The 19,360-nt window shown below is 42.0% G+C and overlaps 1 protein-coding gene across 2 annotated transcripts in view; it reads left to right on the plus strand.

Moving 5' to 3' along the window:
• The first annotated feature begins 301 nt into the window (after positions 1–301).
• alx3 (ALX homeobox 3) overlaps positions 302–19,360 on the plus strand; it is a 49,741-nt gene continuing 30,682 nt past the window's right edge. For both annotated transcript variants that reach the window (XM_059950381.1, XM_059950382.1), the window contains exon 1: positions 302–2,694. In XM_059950381.1, the coding sequence (XP_059806364.1) occupies positions 2,373–2,694 (322 nt within the window). In that variant the 5' untranslated portion in view covers positions 302–2,372. The remainder of the gene's footprint in view (positions 2,695–19,360) is intronic.

The following is a 19,360-nucleotide window of genomic DNA, read 5'->3' on the forward strand; positions in this document are numbered from 1 at the left end:
CAGCTAAGTTAGGCCCAAGATTTTCAGGACTGAATTGCAGAAATACTTCTCAAAATAGAAGATGGTTAAAAGAGTGGAATTCTTCTCCACTAACCAGAAATAATGTTGTCAGTTGTGAATTTTAACCCTGAGGTTGATCATTTTCTTGTCAACTAAAAATTTCACATTGATTTATATGCCATAGATCAATAACATTCCAATTAAACCATAGAAGAAAATCAAAGACACAATGCTGATTTTCTTTCACGTTCATTGTTTTTATGGAAGCAGTGTATGAGCAAATAAACTTCTTCCCCCCCCCCCTTGTATATATTAATAACAATCTTAATTTTGGACCTTGGACATGATAATAATCTCTGTACTTTTCAAACAGTTTTAATCTTAAAAATCTCTATTACATCACACTTTAATTTCCTCCTTTTATTTAGACTTCCCCAACTGTTATATTTTCAATCGGGTACATTCCTGTAAATATTTTTTTCACTTTCTGCAGTAGTTCGTTGTCCTTTTCAATGCACAAAGGCATATTTCACCTATATTTTAGCAGCAGTATCCACTTGTCCTGCCAAAGTAAAAGAATTGCAGATATGAAGACCGTGTTTTCCTTTTGCTTTATTCTTATCCACGGCTCACGCCACCTTCTATTCTAAAGTTACCCGTTATTTCACGGTTAACATCCTTTCGGTTCTTTTCACCCATTTTCACGTTTCCTCCTTTCTAGTAGCGCGTCCCAATCTGGACAAAGCGACTCATCGAGTTTTTGGTATTCCCCCTACAGTCTCAGTCACCATTCGCTGCTTCTACCTTTTAGCTGGTGTTATATATCCGTTCCATTCCTGTCTCTTTAGTTCCATAGGATTTAGTTTTGCTATGAATTTGCCGTTATTTTTTAATTTGTTGATTTATCGTTTTTCCCGTTTCCTTTCTATCTATTTGATATAAATTCGTTAAATTGTTTTAATTAGTTGCTTGTCCAAAACCACGTTTGCTTCAACAGTCCGCTTTCTTTCAAGGCCATAGTTTTTTAAAAAACGTTAATACAAACGAGGATGTACTACACGAGGGAAATGAGTGCATGCGCCGGTTGGGTTGAGAATGCAAATTAATTGTTATAAAAATTCAGCGGATCACTCGACTTTAAGTTTCCTGCGTGCCTTGAAGCTCTCAGTGCACGCCTCCTGCTCGAGGTTTTACTTCAATTAAGTATTTATCATTCTTTCAAGAACAATGGTTTTAAAGAAAAGAACTAGTCTCCGAGATTAAAACGCTTCCGTCACTGTGTATTTTCCCCTCAGGTGTGGAGGAGCTGTATAACTCTGAGGATTTATGATTAGCACTCGCTGCCGAGAGATTAAAGTAGCTTCGATCCATCAACAACTTCCCAATATCAGATGAACAAAAATTAAAATACTCACGGACACAATCATTCACGGCCTCATTGACTGGGCATTTCAAAGCAATTTCAAACTAACTGTGCATAATCCACTTAAACTGGGTCAAAACAGGGAAGTGAATTTATTTCGCCTCTGATGTTCTGATCAGATAGTTTCCTCGCGATACCGGCAGACGATGCTGTTTCCTTGGCAGCCTTCTGAAACTTCGGATGTCGGAAAACAAAACTTTCTCAGAACCAGCTTTCCTCCGAAATCTCGCGGAGTCAGCATCTTCTTCAATGTTCCGCTCACAATGTGACTCGATGTGTAGCGAGGGGTGTTTTCCCAAATTGCATTGTTTAATTGATCCAGCAGCGGGTATTGCCATTACCATGTTCAGTTTGTGAACTTCACGCGAGCAAGGAATTTCAAATCATGCTATTCAGGTTGACATGGTGCATTTGTCAAGGTTTTTTTTCTCCCCCTGGGAATATTCATGGTGTTAGTTTTGAGGTAGTATTGGGACATTGCTCAGAAAATTTCATATGTTAATTACTCTTGGCGTTCTGCTGGATGTGCTCGGGATGTTGTTCAAGATACTGATCATGTCAAGATCCAGATATTAATGTCGGTACTACTCGGGATACCGTGAGGGATAATGCTGGAGATGTTATTCTGAATGTTCTTCCACATGTGACTGGATATCGAATCCATCTTTTTAAACAATGTTCCATAAAATACTTTCACGTTAAGGGTTCATGAGCTTGTCGCTATATTTGAATTTGACTGCTACCTTGGACCACGGGGATGTGAAAGAGTTAATTGAGGCGGCGGGTGTTCCACGTGATTGGAGTTTTAGGTGGTTATGTCACAGATATCTGAACCCAAATCCACCCCACCCCCCTTGCCCCAAAAGGTCCTATGGTCTTATTTAGTAAACAACCCGCCCATTTCAAAAGGGAAAGACGGAAGAGCGAGGGGTAGAGCACAGAGTTTAATATGAAACATCAGTACAACGGCGGCGAACTGGTCATGGAGTCCCGGGTCTGTTTACCGTACCGCACCCCTTCCAGGCAGTCTTACGCAGATTCGGAGCCCGGTGCTACGGCGTTTTATTCCCGCGATAAGCTCCACGGCGCGGCGGGTACCCGCAGCAGCTGCTGCAACTCTCGAACCTACGGAGTTCCGGGGACTCGTTGCGATTACTTGTACATTGATGGTCATCGGAGGTCGTCCGCTGGGAGCCCGCCTAAGTACTTGGAGAGTATCGAGGGAAATCGGTCCGGGTCGTTAAATGGCGAGGTGAACGCCAGCCCTGAGGGTAAGTTTTGCCTCCAAAAAAAAAGTGTGCTCTCAGAGCTTCCAGTAGGTGAATTATACTGATCAAAAGCGAAATTACACAGCCGATGCCGGATACACTGAAAATTACGAGCCATAGTTGTGATTAATTAGACCAGTACCAGTTAATTCTGAAGTGGACGAATATTTAAAATTCGGATTCAGATTAGTTTATTGTCAGGCAATGAAATCCCTTGCTGGTTTGAAACTCTCAAATCAAAGAGTAAACACGGTAATAAGTACAATATTGTCGGATTCATTCAAGTCCGTGCATCAGTTATGGATAGAAAAAAATCGCTTTTGTGGGAGTATGCATGCGAGCGTTCATTTAATTGTTTGCGAAGTGCGCGTTCAGTTCCATTGTGTTCCTGACTCGTTCATTCGCCCCAACACAAACTATGTGGAAGCGGATATTAAACGCACAATGTTCTTTCTTTATATTTGAGGTTGCAACCATTAGCTGAGAGCATTTTACTTCTGGGGTTGAGATATTAAGTTCCTGTTCACGAGTGGAGGCGTTGTGTTGGATCGTCCGTGTCACTCGGGGATCGTCAATCGATAGCTCTCGTGTGTCAGATCTAAAGCTTTCCCCAACTCAATACAGTTACAAATTTACAAGTATACTTAATTTTACAGAGTCTGGGTCCGTTTTATGTTACAACTGATGCTCTATTAATATAAACACGCCACACGACGTCCGATCAAAACGATCCACCCGTCAGCACAGCGGTCATTCGCACAATGCGTCTGCCCTCGTCCACGGGTATCCGGATTCGTTTTTCTGCATTCCCCCGTAAAGGACGAGGATGCTGACATGTGTTCTGTAGGGGGAAAAAAAACAACATTTTGATTTGGTTTCCAAACAGACTGAACATTTTTTGGTAAATGTCTTACAAACATTGATTACTCTAAACTTGAATCTCATTTTAAAACCTTTCCTGGGTCGATAGTGGTGCGATAACGTCGCGGCACCGAGTCACCGACCGACCGAAGGAGCGCGGTGGTTACTTACTTTGAAACCTTGTGCGTAAAAATAATGCGCAGAGGAAAATGAATAACGTTAGAGAGGTAAGATTGTGTTCTTCTAAAATTGCCGAACCATTATTTTAGTCACATCTAATTCTTTGCTAGTTGAAGATGACTACGCTATCTTCTCCCCGGGAATAAGAAGGAATGTTATTTGTTGCGATGTAGTCTTCAGAAAATAATCCCGGCCCTGTTGAATGATTATGACCAAAAAGGCGTCTGGTAGATCCACATTTGAATTGCCACGTTTCGCGTCTTAGGGCACCCCAAATCTCTCGCCCTCCGGCTGTGGTTACCATGGAGAAAATTGCTTGGTTTGCAATAAGTATTAAGAATTTCTTAAAGGACTTGCTCGGCGTTTACCGTGGGCAACTTGCAATGCAATTTAAGGCAGAACGTATTCCGACTTGATCCTGTTTTAGGGTTCATTGGATTGTCAAAGGTACAGCACATGCTCCAATACAGAGCAGGAAAGGTAAAGGAAATTCTAGAAGGTTTAACAATCGGGGTATGGAGAATTCAGGATTGCGCTAACGATATTAATTCTCGTGAGAGAAAATTGATTCCATTGCGTTTGCGTGAACTATTTCCAAGGGTATTTAAATTCATCCCAATTCCCTTGTACTCTTCCTCGCCCGCCATCTGCAAGATTTCCCCTTTCAGTAGTTATTCGAACTTTTCTAAAGGCTTCTGTTCAATCTGCAACTATCACTTTCTCAGGCAAAACATTTTATTTCCTAACCATTCCTCGTAGAAAACGTTTCACCTGTCACCTGTCATTTTTTACTTGGGGAACCATTTTCTTATCTTATACACTAAAGGCAAACTTTGCATGATTTTCAACGTCCCAGCACATCATACTTTTTTCTCTCTCCAAGCAGAACAACACCAAGTTCGACTGGCTCACATAACTATTAATTCATCTTCTCTGGGGCCATTCTAGATTACTTTCCGATCTTCACGAAAGCCATGAGATCCTTCCTAAATATGGTAACTAGAACTGGCCAAGATTCTGTAACAGGAGCTGGCGTATTACTTTATATGGATTTGCCAAAGTTTCCTATCTTGCGTACGCTGTGCTGCTAGTTATGCCAAGTTCATCCATCAGCTTCAAATACTTGTGGTTACTAGGTTTGTAGCGGAAAATGAATGTTAGCCCTCCTCATCCAAATGTATCACTGTGCAATCTCTAATGCTGGATATCAGATTAAAATTGTGATTTATTTATCACACATGCAGTCGAAACATGCAGTGAAATATATCGTTTGCGTTAACAACCAGGCACTCCCAAGGATGTGCCAGAGGCAGGACGCAAGTGTCGCCAACACATTTCGGCGCGAACTTAGCACGCTGAGTGTTCCACAGAACAACACAAGCTACAGCAACGGTAATAACATAAGACAACAGCTAAACAAACACCTTTCTCATCCCTCCCACTCACACACCCAGAAAGGCCTCTAACTCCCAGACAGAACGCTTCCGGACCTCCAGTTCCGTTCCCTGGATCGCAGACATTAGGCCTCCAACTTCACCGAGAATCAAAGATCACAGGTTTGACCTTCGGGCCTCCACCTCCGGACTCGCACGGATCCCTATCCTCGGTAACCTGGGGGTGGGGAACCATCACAGGTCCTTGTGGTTCCCATCAGTAACCGGGACTCGTCGCCCGTCCGGACCTCCAACCCGGGACCAGCCGGTCTCCGCCCAGAGAATTGCTGGTCTCCTCAGCACCTTCGATACGACCTCCGAGATCGCAGGACCGCAGGGCGCTTCGACCTGGACTCGAATTCCTTCCCAGACTCTTCACTTACCAACCTCAATCTCTAACTTCCCAAATTCTCTGCCGCTAAACCTTCCTCTGACCCCCAACTCTCACCACGTCGAAGGACATCATCCGCCATGTGAGCCCATCTGTGTTGATGGAGACTGATTATGAAGCCTATATTCCTCGTTGTTTGCTGCACTTAGAACTATTATTGGCAGGAGGAATGCAAGTCACAAATTTCAAAATTGTGTCCTGTATCCCATTGCATTAATGTATTTCGGAGCTGGAATAGTTAACTCTATCCACCCCAAATGCAAAGAAAATTCAGCCATTCACAGAATTTGTCATCTATTTCTTATTGAAATTATGTTGAAATTTTACCTCGTGTATTAGTTTTGCTAACAATCCTAAAATGTAACACTCGCAGACTGCTGGAGGAACTCAGCAGGTCAGGCAGCATCTATGGAAGAGAGTAAACATAGAACTTTTGGGGCCCAGATCCTTCCTCTGAACTGAGGAGGGGAAAGGTGCCTGAATGTTAAGGAAGGAGGAGGGGAAGGTGGCAAGCTGGGAGGTGATAGATGAAGTCAGGGTGGTGGGAAAGGTCAAGGTCTGGAAAAAAAATCACCTGATAGGAGAGGAAAGTGGACAATAGGAGAAAGGGAAGGAGGAGGAGATCTAGGGAAGAAGTAGGCTGGTGAGAAGAAGTGAAAAGGTCAGAGTGGGGGAGGAAATTTGTTCACTTGACGGCAAAATTGATATTCATGCCATCAGGTTAGAGGGTAACCAGATGGAATACAGTATACCTTGTAACTCCTGCACCCTGAGGGGGGCTTCATCGCGGCACAAGAAGAGGCGATGGATCAACACCTCTATCTAAAATGTGCCAGTTTTGGAAGTCCATTGAAACTGCAAATCATCATTAAAATATTAATCCAGTTACATAACACTGACAAACCTGCTTCAGTTCTGTGGATTAGTTGTTCCTTTATGTTTTAATTTATGTTTTAAATTGTTCCTGTTTCATTTCAATCCTACTGTCACTTTCTAAAGCTGTTGTTATTATGCAATTTTGGTTTGCACCATATCAGAGATATTCATTGATTTTCCTCACAGGCAAGTGTCCTTACTTTAACCGTTATGATGAAGGGTTATTAAACTGAAAAGTCAGCTGTTTCTTTTCAACCCCACCCCTCACACCCCTCCCTAGATGCTGACTATCCTACTGAGCACCAGTAGCATCCTCTGTTCTTTAAATCTTCTTATGCTAATTTTCTATTATTAGTCAATGCTTTTCCAAGTCACTGTTAGTTACCTTTGGGATTATTTCATTATCACCTTTAATAATACACTAACTGTTCACCATTGTGAAATTATTACTTCACTACATTTTGAATAAGACTTAATCACTTTTAATTATTTAGTCCTCAGTTTCCACCCATGTATTTTTAAAATTGCAATTCCTACCCATACCACCATCAACAAAAAAATGTATCTGATGCAAAGTGGTGATTTAATTATTTTAAACACCATCAACATATCTACAGTTAGTTTGATTAAATGCAGAACATGAATAGCCTTATTCTTTAGCAAAGTCCTCTTTCACAGTAAACATCAGTGCAAAATACCATAGCTGTGGCTTCCCTCTTGATCGGTCTCCATTTTGATTGCCACTTCATCTTGGTGCTCCTCTATACAGTCTATATAACTCAACACAGATATAGCACCAATTAACTATCCTTTTTGCTGTTAATATACACTGGCAAGATCTTTATCTTCCCTGCTATTGTTCTAAACCAATCTTTTTGACATTCTTAGTATCTTTCCTTTCAGTTAGTCCTGACGAAGGATCTCAGCCCGAAACATTGACAGCGCTTCTCCCTATAGATGCTGCCTGACCTGCTGTGTTCCACCAGCATTTTGTGTGTGTTCTTTGACATTCTTAATTCTTTCTTCCCTATGCATTTTGGATATTCCAACCAGTTTATACTTATTATTTTCAGGATTTCATCTACCAATATCCCTTCTTTATTGTACAGAAGGCATATTGATCCTGCTCACACCAAAAAAATCACCCTATATCTACTGACAGCACAGTCATTTCCCACATTCAACATCAGACTGACTGTTGCAACCTTACTGGATATTTCCTACAGTGAGGAAGTCTACAACCAGAGGGAACAGCCTCAGAATACAAGGGGAAAAAAAACCACAAAATGCTGGCAGAATTCAGCAGGCCAAACAGCATCTATGGGAGGGGGTAGTGACGATGTTTTGGGCCGAAACCCTTCATCAGGAGTGAAGTAACATTTGATGGTCGAGGGGGGTTAAGAAGTGGGGGGAGGGATGAAATAGAGAGTGGAGAAGTGATAGGCTGGAGGGAAATGGGCTGGGGGAAGGTGGAGAATTATGGGAAATAAAAGAGAAAGAAAGGTAGGGCTGGGGGAGATTATAGTGAGGGGGGAAAGAGAGAGAAAGAGAACCAAACTAAAATTATAGATAGGGATGGGGTAAGGGGGGGCAGGGGGATCACAGACCTCTGTCGTCACAATGTCACCCAAAATGTTGTCACTACTTCCTCCCATAGATGCTGTCTGGCCCGCTGAGTTCTGCCAGCATTTTGTGTTCTTATTTATTTCCAGCATCTGCAGATTCACTTGTGTTACCTCAGAATACAAGGGTCTCCTTTAGGGCAGAGATCAGAGGGTGCCAAAGGGTGGGAAATCTGTGCAATTCATCGGCATGATGGCTGTGGAGTCCAAGTCATTGGGTATATTTAAAGTGGAGGTTGATTGATTCTTTTTCAGTAAGGATGTCAAAGGTTATGGGGAGAAGGCAAGAGAATGTGGTTGAGAGGAATAATAAATCAGCCATGATGGAATAGTGAGACAGAATTGATGGGCTGAATGGCCTAATTCTGCTCCTATGTCTTATGGTCTTTTTATAGTTATTTTTCTCCATAATTTCTTAATCAGTTGATTACTTAAGTTTTTTTTCTATTTAGTCATACATTAAATACAGCCTAGCCTTACAGTGCCTCCATTTTAAAGCTTGTACAATTCTTTCTGACATTTTGTCTCACTTATGTTATATATGGAATTATTTATTATATAGAATTTCAATGCACTGAAAGGAGACATTTCAGCCAGTCTGCTTCCTGCTTATGTTCCATGTGAACATAGTTCAATAAAGGTCAATAAGAAGATAGATGAAGAATGGTTTTAAGATGTTCCTTACCAAACAAGGCAATTGATATTTTCAAGCTCATACCTTTTCTTCCAACAGCTTTGGTTACTTTCTATAAATTGCAGAGATGTTTGGTACAAAGGAGTTCACAGCTCAGAACTTTCATCCAATTTGCTTTGATTCAAAAGTACCTACTCCTGGTAAATTCACAACCCACCCTATGTTCTGCTGATCCCTCATTTATTTACCATTTCCTCCTCAATATAACCATGCTGTTCTCTTTTGCCACACCAGCGGTAACAAGTTCCTTCATGATGCTGCTGCCTCATGTTTACAGGGACATGGCTTCAGTCCTAATCACCGGTGCTGTATCTGTGTGAAGTTAACACATTTTTGCTGTGAGCATATGGGTTTCCTCCAGCTGCTCCAGCTTCCTCCCACGTCTCCAAGATGTGTGGGTTGGTAATTTAATTGTAAGTTGCCCCTAGTGTATAGGCAAGTGATGGAATCTGGGGGAGGGGGTGGCACAGGGAGTCAGTGGGAAGATAGATAGAATATATGAGATTACTATAGGATTGGTGTGAATTACTGTTACTATACCGTATTTCTATATGACTGATTGTGCATGTAAAGAATTTTCCCCTGAATATGTCAGTTGCTCTCTTATATTAAGCCCTCCTAATTTTATCTTCCCACATGAAATTTTCTTCTACATTAGAACAATGAGGCCCTTATATGATTTAGGATCTGTCAGGGTGTTCACTTCCCAAAAGTTTAAAAAATTAAAATGTTACCTTTCACTTCAAAGAAGACTGAGTTTTAAAACTTAACCTTTAACTTACAATAACAACAGAATATGGAGAAGCAGATTAGATAAATCAACCTGTCAAGTCTGCTACCCCATCAAAAACATTATGGGTGATCTATTGTCTCAACACCATTTTCCTGTATTAAATCTATAACCCTTCATCAATATCTGAAAATCAGTTGATGCCCGCACATTTTTAGAAAGTATTCCCAGAAGGAATATGATGGGCCAGAACATGCTACTGTCTGGTCAGTGATTCTTTCCTCTACACAGGCTAATTTCAAAATGGTGCCTATTCCTGTGGAACCTAAAGGCAATTTGATCTCTCACTTTCCTATTTCATTCAGCTTTTTACACTCAGCCCTCAGCTTTACATTCAAACAAGCAGCGTGTGTGTGTGTGTTTAGAAATCTGCAACTGCCAATTCAAATAAAGTGAACACTTCCTCGAAGTACTGTAAAGGTGATACAGTCAGAAGTAGGCTGTGTAACCCAAATGGTCGATGGCAGGGTTTACAACCCACATGGACTTCCTCCAACAGCCTTTCTAAAACCCTGGTAACATATCCTTCTCTCTTAAGTATGTATCCATCTTGCTGATGAATACTCATTCATACTGTTCACCTTGCTGTTTACTTTTGTGGAAATGAGTTACAGATTGTAACTATACTCTGAGTAAAATTTACATTCAACAGGTAAATCTGAAGAAACCAATGAATGGTAAGATAGTGGACTCACCAGTATAGGAAGTGCTGGAGGCAAATTGCATTGATGTCTTGAAGGTAAGACAAGCACATCTTGCAGGAGGAATGGGAGAGTTACCATTATTTATTTAGATGTGGAAAGGTAGATCAGACTGCCTCCTGTCTTCTCCTTATGTCCCAATGTATAATCTTCGTTTCCAACTACTCCCCTCCCAGAGGGTAATTGGGGATAGGGGGAGTGAATTCTTGAATGTGGTCCTTAATTATTTGCTTGCGAACATCTGGCAAAGTAATGATAGGAAGATGGTGCGATGTACAATGTCATAAATCCTTTCAGAAAAGCATTGTAAAATAGTTCTGTTTGCCTGCAAATACATTTATCGCCTACTTTCTTCCAGTTGTCAATCCTCCAAGAAGCTAGGAGCAACGTCTTGAACTGTGAAAGGATTATTATTGTTGGATCTGTTGTGCAGTCGGTTTGTCGTTGCCTTGGGTTCATTTGCAGAGCTAGAATTTGTTTATTATAAATCACATGTGCGAAGATAAATGGAAAGTTTTTGACTGCCTGACATCTAGACAGATCACTCCATGCAGACATCCAGTACATGGAGGTATGGAGTGTAGACTATAGCGCTACAGGTACAGAAAATGCAGTGTTGTCGACAAGAGCAAGAACCACACTAAGGTCTATGAGAAGATCAATAGTTCATCTTTTTCTGATAAGTCAGATCACAGCGGGACGCAAGCTCTCCTTGAGCCTGATGGTATTAGTAGAAGGATGTTGCAGAAATTGCGCAAATTTACTCTCAGCCCTTCAGCCTTATACTGAAGATTTGCCTGAATAGAATGGCTGTGCTTGATTGAAACGGTAAGGACAGGTGAATACTTTGCACTCCACCCTCCCTTTTATTCTTTTTTACCACTGTTGCTGAAACTCCACACACTGTTGCGCACACAAAATGTTGGAGAAACTCAGTAGGCCGGGCAGCATCTGTGGTGGAAAAAAGTACAGTCGACGTTTCGGGCCGGTGTCTGAGCTCCTCCAGCATTTTGTGTCTGTTGCTCGGATTTCCAGCATCTACAGATTTTCTCTTCTGTGTTCTGTTCTTGCTGTTGACTTTCCAAATTCCAATTGCTGCCGGCATTCTCCTCGATCCCTCTTTTAGTCGAGCGAGGGAATTAATACTGTACAATTGTACGTCTCAGTGATTGATTTGATCGCAGGCATATTCCACAAAATGAATCACGAAAAAAGTTTCAAAATATATATGCTACGAAATCATACAGTAACTTATGTCGGTGGAAGTCGGAAACGTGAACACATTGGATTATGAGTCCGGTAAAGTTTCCTTAACACCACACAGTCTGTCTCTGAAGTCATCGTACACGATGTGCCTTGGAGAATTCTTATTAATTTACAGCTTCGGTGCGCATATAAATACATATAAAACGCATTAGTAAAATTAATTTAACCCTGAATTTTAAAAATCATTTTTAAAGGCGAGAACCGCTTCACTGAGCTCGGAGAAATTTAACCTGTCGTGGATTCCTGAATCCCGGCCTTTGGGCTTAGTCCCAATCCTGCTTTACCGAACGCCGAGCACCGGAGGCTTAAGTCTCAGCCCCACCGTCTCCAGAGCTTCAGTCTCAGACTTGAGACCCGGGGTCCCAGTGGTTTAGAAGAAACAGTGTATATCTAGTTATCAGAACATTTTCGTGCGTTCCAAGGCGCCGATTGTAATCACTACTAATAATTTAATGTAACGCTCACATCTGTTATCTTAATTAATTTGAACCAATGAATCTACTTATCGAATTCCTTTCTGTCGGGTATGGTACTGACTATGATTATTATCTTGTTGCTAATGATTGCCCAGTTTGAAGGAACATGAAAATGTTTTAGCACATCTGTATAGCTGATATTGAAGTGACTTGGATAAACCCTGCAATAAAGTTGTATTCCAACCAAAGCTCGCGATCTTCCGCTGAAGAAGCGAGCCAGGGGCATTCGAGCAGATTATTCACCGTGAAACGTGAGGGAACTTGCTTTAAGAATGGGCGATTCTGGAAAAAAAATCTTTTGACGGCGAATCCAATTGGAATGTTTCTGTCAAAAGCGATCAGCTTGCTAAATTAATGCGTTCTCCAAAAATATAATGTAAATTAATATCTGAATAAAGTAACTTCACCTGAATTTCTCCGCACTATTTGTTTAGACAACTCGGCTTGTTCTTTTTTCCGATCTGTTTTCTACCTCAGCTCTTTGTTTTCCCCTGCTCACGGCAGAACTGCTAGTAACCCCAATGAGACGTGGTTTAAATTAGACCGAATTTTATCTGCAATAAATAAAGATTAAAATGCAAGATTCCGCTCTGGACAAATCCCTGCTTAGTTTTTCAGTTTTTCAGTGGAAAGGGGTGTGGTGTGTGTGTGTGTGTGTGTGTGTGTGTGTGTGTGTGTGTGTGTGTGTGTGTGTGTGTGTGTGTGTGTGTGTGTGTGTGTGTGTGTGTGTGTGTGTGTGTGTGTGTGTGTGTGTGTGTGTTGTGGGTGAAAGATCTGCACAGTGGAAATTTGGATAGATTCATTACAACTCCGAGACAGAGAGAAAGCCAACAAAACACGAGGGGAATAGCCGGTCGCCAGCAAATCTCGCGTTATATAAAATACTTCAAAAATGCATTTCGTGTGTGACGGGATATAGTCAGAACTGGTTCTCATTCTGTTTGGATATCTGTGCTATAAAAGTCTGGAAAGGTACATTGAATAATTCTGTGGCAAAATGACATACTGTATCCGCTAACGTGGCCCCTTTAAAAAGGTAAACTGTTATCAATCATCCTAAATAAGTCTGACCCACTGAACCGGCATGAGTTACAGCAGCAACTAGTGCGTAAAATCTTCAGGAATTCCTGAGGATTTAATATTACCCCAATGTGCCAGATTTACAATGAATGCATATGAGGTTCACTCTGAGAGGGGTGTCGAAGTACCTTGGGTAGAAATGCCATTTCACTGATCCGGAATGGATCCGGGAGCTTCGATTCCGCTACAGTGAAGGCTAAATGAAATTCGTTTGTTCCCTGATCTGTGTCGTTTCAGTTTTCTTGACCTGGCAGTTCAAAACATAACGGGGCTCCGAACTGATGGACAAATGTGTCTTGCATCCGATTTAGTGGTGCTAATTTTGGATGGCAATTTCTGTTGTAAATCGTATTATCGCTTTGCGAACATCGCGAATTCCCCCTTTCCACGATTTTACCATTTACTATTCAACCTCGATGTAGTTAATTGATGCTGTCAAACTTTACCATTACATCCCTTCATGAAACTTCTAAAATATTCTTAAAGGCTTTGATTTACTTTTACGGATGTAAAGATGGATTTTACAATGAAGAGAGAATGGGTCGGTGGAGTTTGTTTGGAATGCTGAAGGTTGAGGGGGAGCTTGAGTGAAGCTTACAATATCGTACAGATAGTGAGAAACATTCCCCCTTAGCGAAAGTGCAATAGAGGACATAAGTTTAATGTAAGGGGTAATAGATTTCTAAGTTATTTAATCACCGTTACTAGAGACTGATAGAGGCATGGATTTTCACAACTTTTAAGAAGTATTTGTATTGCTACGGAGTCGGACAGTCCAGACAGGATGATGGAATATGGGGTTGGTTTAGATAGGTATTTCATTGCTAGCACAGATAAAGTGAGCCCAGCAACGTGTCTCTTTGCTGTGTGATTCCGTGACTTTATGATAAAAAATAAGATCTGAATCCGGTTGTTTTGTGGCAGTAATACATGCAATGACACAAAAATCCACATGATTCACCGTAGTTCAACTGGTTAAATCCCTTTTGCTTTTGATGAAGTTCATGCAATGAATTAATAATAAGTTTAAGATAGCGGAGAGGAACATATTTAAGGACAGGAACGTAACAAATCAGAGTTTAACCCAGAGCCACAGAAATTATTTGTGCACATTCAAAAAACTTGTTATACTAGTTACACGCGTTAATGATATCATAGATTATGTGAACATATCCAAGAAGATTCATCTTATGATCATATGACCATAAGATTGTAATACATGGGAGCAGAATTAGGCTGTTTGACCCATCGAATCTGCTCCGCCATTTCATCATGGCTGATCCAATTATCCTCTCGGCCCCAATCTCCTCCCTCCATGACCCTGACCAATCAAGAATCTATCAACCTCTGCCTTAGATATACATAAAGACTTGGCCTCCGCAGCCGTCGGTGGCAAAGAATTCCACAGATTCGCCACTTTGGCTAAAGAAATTCATCCTCATCTCCGTTCTAAGAGAACGCCGATCTACTTTGAGGTTGTATCTTCAAGGTCTTAGACTCTCCCACCATAGGAAATACCCTCCGTCACATCCATCCTATCAAGGCTTCTCGCCATTCGATGACAGTGGTCATCAAACATTTGGCAATGATTATCATTTCAGTAAATATGAGAGGATAATAAAATTTATATTGAATTCTACTGAATAGTTTTACAGAATAATGATGTGATTATTCCAACAATCCTCACAATCGTTCAGTTTTTGTTGCAGCTCGGAAACGAACTTCTTAATTTTAATGAATGCACTTGCTGGTTAAAGTGTGAAAATGGGAATACTGTTAAAATTTTTTACCCAAATCTTTTAAATGTATCCGCGCAACAGCACGATCATTTTAATATCGAATTTCCTGCAGAATATTCAATATAAAATTCCAACCTAAAAATTTCATGTACATTGCAAGAGGTTGCTATGCAATCGTGTCTGAACTGTCCGGTTTGCTGATGTGTGATTCTGGGCACCGCTATTGCCATTAATAACCTATCTCATACTTAGTGCAATTGTGCCTCCCTTGTTATTTCAGCTATCTCCATTCTGCTTAAGTCTTGGCTAAAGTCTTTCAAATAGCACTTGAAATTTCAACCGATTGGTGAGCGCGCCCCGTGAACGTATCGGCCAGGTTTCTTACCTGTGCAATTACGTACTTGTGATAGAGGAATTGCAGTGAACGTTCCCTCCGATACCGGGTGAGTGCTGGGCAGGGGTTGTCTTATGAAAGGGCATTAGGCAATTAGGCCTGTTCTCTCAAGAGCATAGCAAAAGGGGAGAAATTTTATTCTTATAGGTCTTGACCGGACTGGCGTTTCCTTGACTGATTTTTGTAAGACTAAGAGTCATAATGTCGACATAAGACATTTCGTCACCTAACGGTGGTAAATCTTTGAAATTCTCTCCCAGGAGGCCTAGGGAGACTGGGCCACTAATTATATTTAAGGCATGGATCTATAGATTTTAGATACACTGGGAATCGAAGGGAGGGGGTTAATAAAGGTACCGCTTTATAATGATCTCAAGGCGGCAGGCTGGAGAGGCCAAGTTGTCTGCCTCTGCTTCCGTTTCTTGCGTTCATGAAAACAGTTATTTGTGCAAGAACCAGTACCTACAAACTATTGGTAAGCAGGAAGAAATTCGGTACTTCCCCGCGCCGTCCAGTCTCACCAATAAATTGAAAGATAAGACAATTAAATTTATTTGAATTGTAAAATATTAGCGCAATACTGGAGCAGGTTGAAATTTAGAGAGCTGTGCGGCAATGGGCAGCCTATTATACGCCTCATATTTCGAGATCCGTTCGTTTTAATATTAGATTAGCCCGGCTCGTGTGTGAAATTAAATCGCTGTTTCTTTAAGTCACCCAGTGCGAAACCTGAAATTTCTGCTCTAACTTTAACCCCGTGATAAAGGCAGTTTAATGAAACAATATTTCACCATGGTAGCTCATCTTCAGACTATATAAACAACAGTATGAGAACACGAACTTTCCTCACAACAACACGTGAATCAAGCTCTGCATATTTGCAGCTAGTACAGTACATAAAGGCGCCGCATTATATTTTTCTCTATGAACCGTGTCGACAAGAAACTTTACTTTTTGAAACGCAGTATAGAATTGGATGAGTATGGTAGTTAAGTACTGCAGGTTTGCATTTAATTGTCCGCAATGTTTATTTTTGATTCACTTTTGCACGATTCGTAAGTTACATAATTTTAACTGTTTGTGTGTGTGTGTGTGTGTGTGTGTGTGTGTGTGTGTGTGTGTGTGTGTGTGTGTGTGTGTGTGTGTGTGTGTGTGTGTGTGTGTGTGTGTGTGCACGCGCATACGTTAGACATTGAGAGTTGAAATTCTGTTTGAAAACTATACGGAATATTTTATCACAAACAAGAGAAAATTTCCAGACGCTGGAAACCAAAGCAACACCCAGAAAATGCTGGAGGATCTCAACAGGCCAGGCAGCATCGATGGAAAAGAGTACAGTCGACCTTTCGGGGCGAGACCCTCCCGCAGGACTGGATAAAAGAGAGAGGAGTCAGAGTAAACGAGTGGGGAGGGGAAGGAGAAGCACACGGTGATAGGTGAAACCGGGGAGGGATGAAGGAAAGGTTTGAGAAGTTGGTTGGTGAAAGAGATACCGGGCTGGAGAAGAGGGAATCTAATAGGAGAGGACAGAAGGACATGGAGAAAAAAAAGGGGAGAGGCACTGGAGGAGGGCGATGGGCAGGGCAAGGAGATAAGGTGAGAGAAGGAAAAGGGAATGGTGGGGCATTACCGGAAGTTCGATAAATCGATGTTCAAGCTATTAGGTTTAACTTCCGGTAATATCCCGACCTTCTCTATATCCCATTCCCATTTCCCTCTCTCACCTTATCTCCTTGCCCGCACACTTCCTACCTCCAGTGTTCCTCCCCCTTTTTTCTTTCTTCTATGGCCTTCTGTCCTGTCTTTTAAGATTCTCCCCTTCTCCAGCCCTGTATCTCTTTCAGCAACTTTTCAGTTCTCTACTTCACCCCGCCCCCGTCCTTTTATTCTGACTCATCTTCTTTTTTCTCTGCAGTCCTGCTGAAGGGTCTCGGCCCGAAACGTTGACTGTACTCTTTTTCCATAGATGCTGCCGGAATATTTTATTCTCGTAAGGGAATGGAGACAGTTTGTAGAAGTGGAGTGGGTGGAACTTTTTGTGTTCGGGTATCAGGAATGCAAAACAAATTCGCATGTACGTTTTTTTATGATCTTGAAACTTTTCTTCACTTTCCAGCTCTGCAAAGTAATTTCTCTGTAAGACCTACAAAACGTTGGATGAACCAAGGAAAGGGATAAACGGTGGCCGTCCTGATGAAGAGTCTCGGCCCGTAACATTGACTGTTTATTCCTGTACTTGACCTGTTAAATTCCTCCGGCAGATTGTATGTGTTACTCAGCAGTCCCGGCATCTGCGGAATCTGCGGTGCTCATTATAAACCTTCGTCTCTCATAATCCTGAACTTCCTTCCCAAGTACTACTGCTCAACTTCATCGGTATGTACTACCTCTCTTTAGGTACAGTACCCTACCCCTTCTCCGCCCTTCTCCCATCCCCCCGATCCATAGCTTTCAGTTGCCACACGCACTGCTCCTCATTTTCTCCACGAAGAGCCTACCTATTCTCCTGTTTGTATATGAAAGGGCTGAGAACACAGTTCGCATTAACTCGGTCAGTTGATGTAGCTATGGGAGCTGTATCTTCAGATGCCGGGAATCCAAAGCGACGCCCACAAAATGCTGGAGGAACTCAGCAGGCCAGGCAGCATCTATGGAGAAGACCCTAATGAAGAGTCTCGGCCCGAAACGTCGACTGGGCACTGTTTTCCAAAGATGCCTGGCTTGCTGAGTTCCTCCAACATTTTGCTTTGGAAGACCTCAATGTCGGTATTCCAGGCGTATATTTTTCTCTCTAGATTTCTGGAATAACATCACACAGGAGGTGAATTATTTCAAATTCGTGTACGGAAATTTTTATAAACTACTTGCAGTGAGACATCGATTCATTAGAAAATGTTGGCTTGCGTTTCCAGCTGCGAGTTCAGAGTGGAATGACATCCCTCTCATCAACACCTCAAAGACATTTCCTCTCCAGTCCCTACGGCAAAGCAATGTTATTTCACGATTTGTAATCTTTTAAACACAAGAGACTGTACAGATGCTGAAAATCCAGAACAACTCGCACTGAATGCAGGAGGAATTCGGCAGGTCAGTCAGCATCAACAGAAATGAATTAACAGTCAGGATTCGAGCCGAGACCCTTTATCATCTCTGGAAAGGAAGGGGGAAGATGTTAAAATAAGGTGGTGCTGGTGGTGGCGGGGAGGGGGGAGAGTACAAGTTAGAAGGTGATATGGGAAGCTAGGAAGGTGGGGGAGGGAATGAGGTAAGAGCTGGAAAGTGATGTGAAAAAGGTAAAAGGCTGGAGAAGAAGGAATCTGATAGGAGGGGAAAGTGGACCATGGAAGAAAGGGAGAAGGGCACCAGCTGGAAGTGATAGGCAGGTGAGGAGCAGAGGTAAGGGGCGCAGAATGGGGAACTGAAGAGGGAAGGGAAGTGGGATATAAGGGACCTTGTATTCTGTCTAAGGTAGCCTCCAAACTGATGGCATGAAGCTAGCCTCTTCCAGCATGACGAGGCCACTCTCAGGTTGGAGGAACAACACCTTATATTCCTTGGAGTTGATAACCAACCTAAAAGCATGCACATCGATTTCACCAACCTGATCATTTCCCCCGCTCACTCTGCCCCCTTGCCTCTTCTCATCACCTGCCTGTCACCTCCCCTTGGTGCCTTTTCTTCCATGGTCCACTCTTCTCTCCTATCAGATTCCTTCTTCTCCAACACTTTACCTTTTCCACCTACACCTGTCAGCTTCTTACTCCCCCACTCTCCCCCTCCCCACATCCACCCAGCTTCATCTATCACCTCTTAGCTTGTGGTCTTTCCCCTCCTCCCTCCCCACCTTCTTATTCACCAACCCCCCCACCACCCGCCTTCCTGTCCCAATGAAGGGACTCAGCCCAAAACATCAAGTAACTATTCATTTCCATAGATGTTGCCTGACCTGCTGTGTTACTCCAGCATTTTCTGTGTGCTGATTTGTATTTTTTCAATGATCCCAATTCTGAATCAATGCAATATGCAATAGTTGAATCTGGTTGGTTTTTCGGGCTGATTTTTTAAGTTATTTAGTGATAAGTTATTTTGTTCATTTTCACCTCCTTGAAACTCTCTGGATTGGAAAGCCAACACTGACATCAAATCAGTGAGTGATTCTCAATTCA

Source organism: Hypanus sabinus, chromosome 25 (genome assembly GCF_030144855.1).
Source record: "Hypanus sabinus isolate sHypSab1 chromosome 25, sHypSab1.hap1, whole genome shotgun sequence".
NCBI lineage: Eukaryota > Metazoa > Chordata > Chondrichthyes > Myliobatiformes > Dasyatidae > Hypanus > Hypanus sabinus.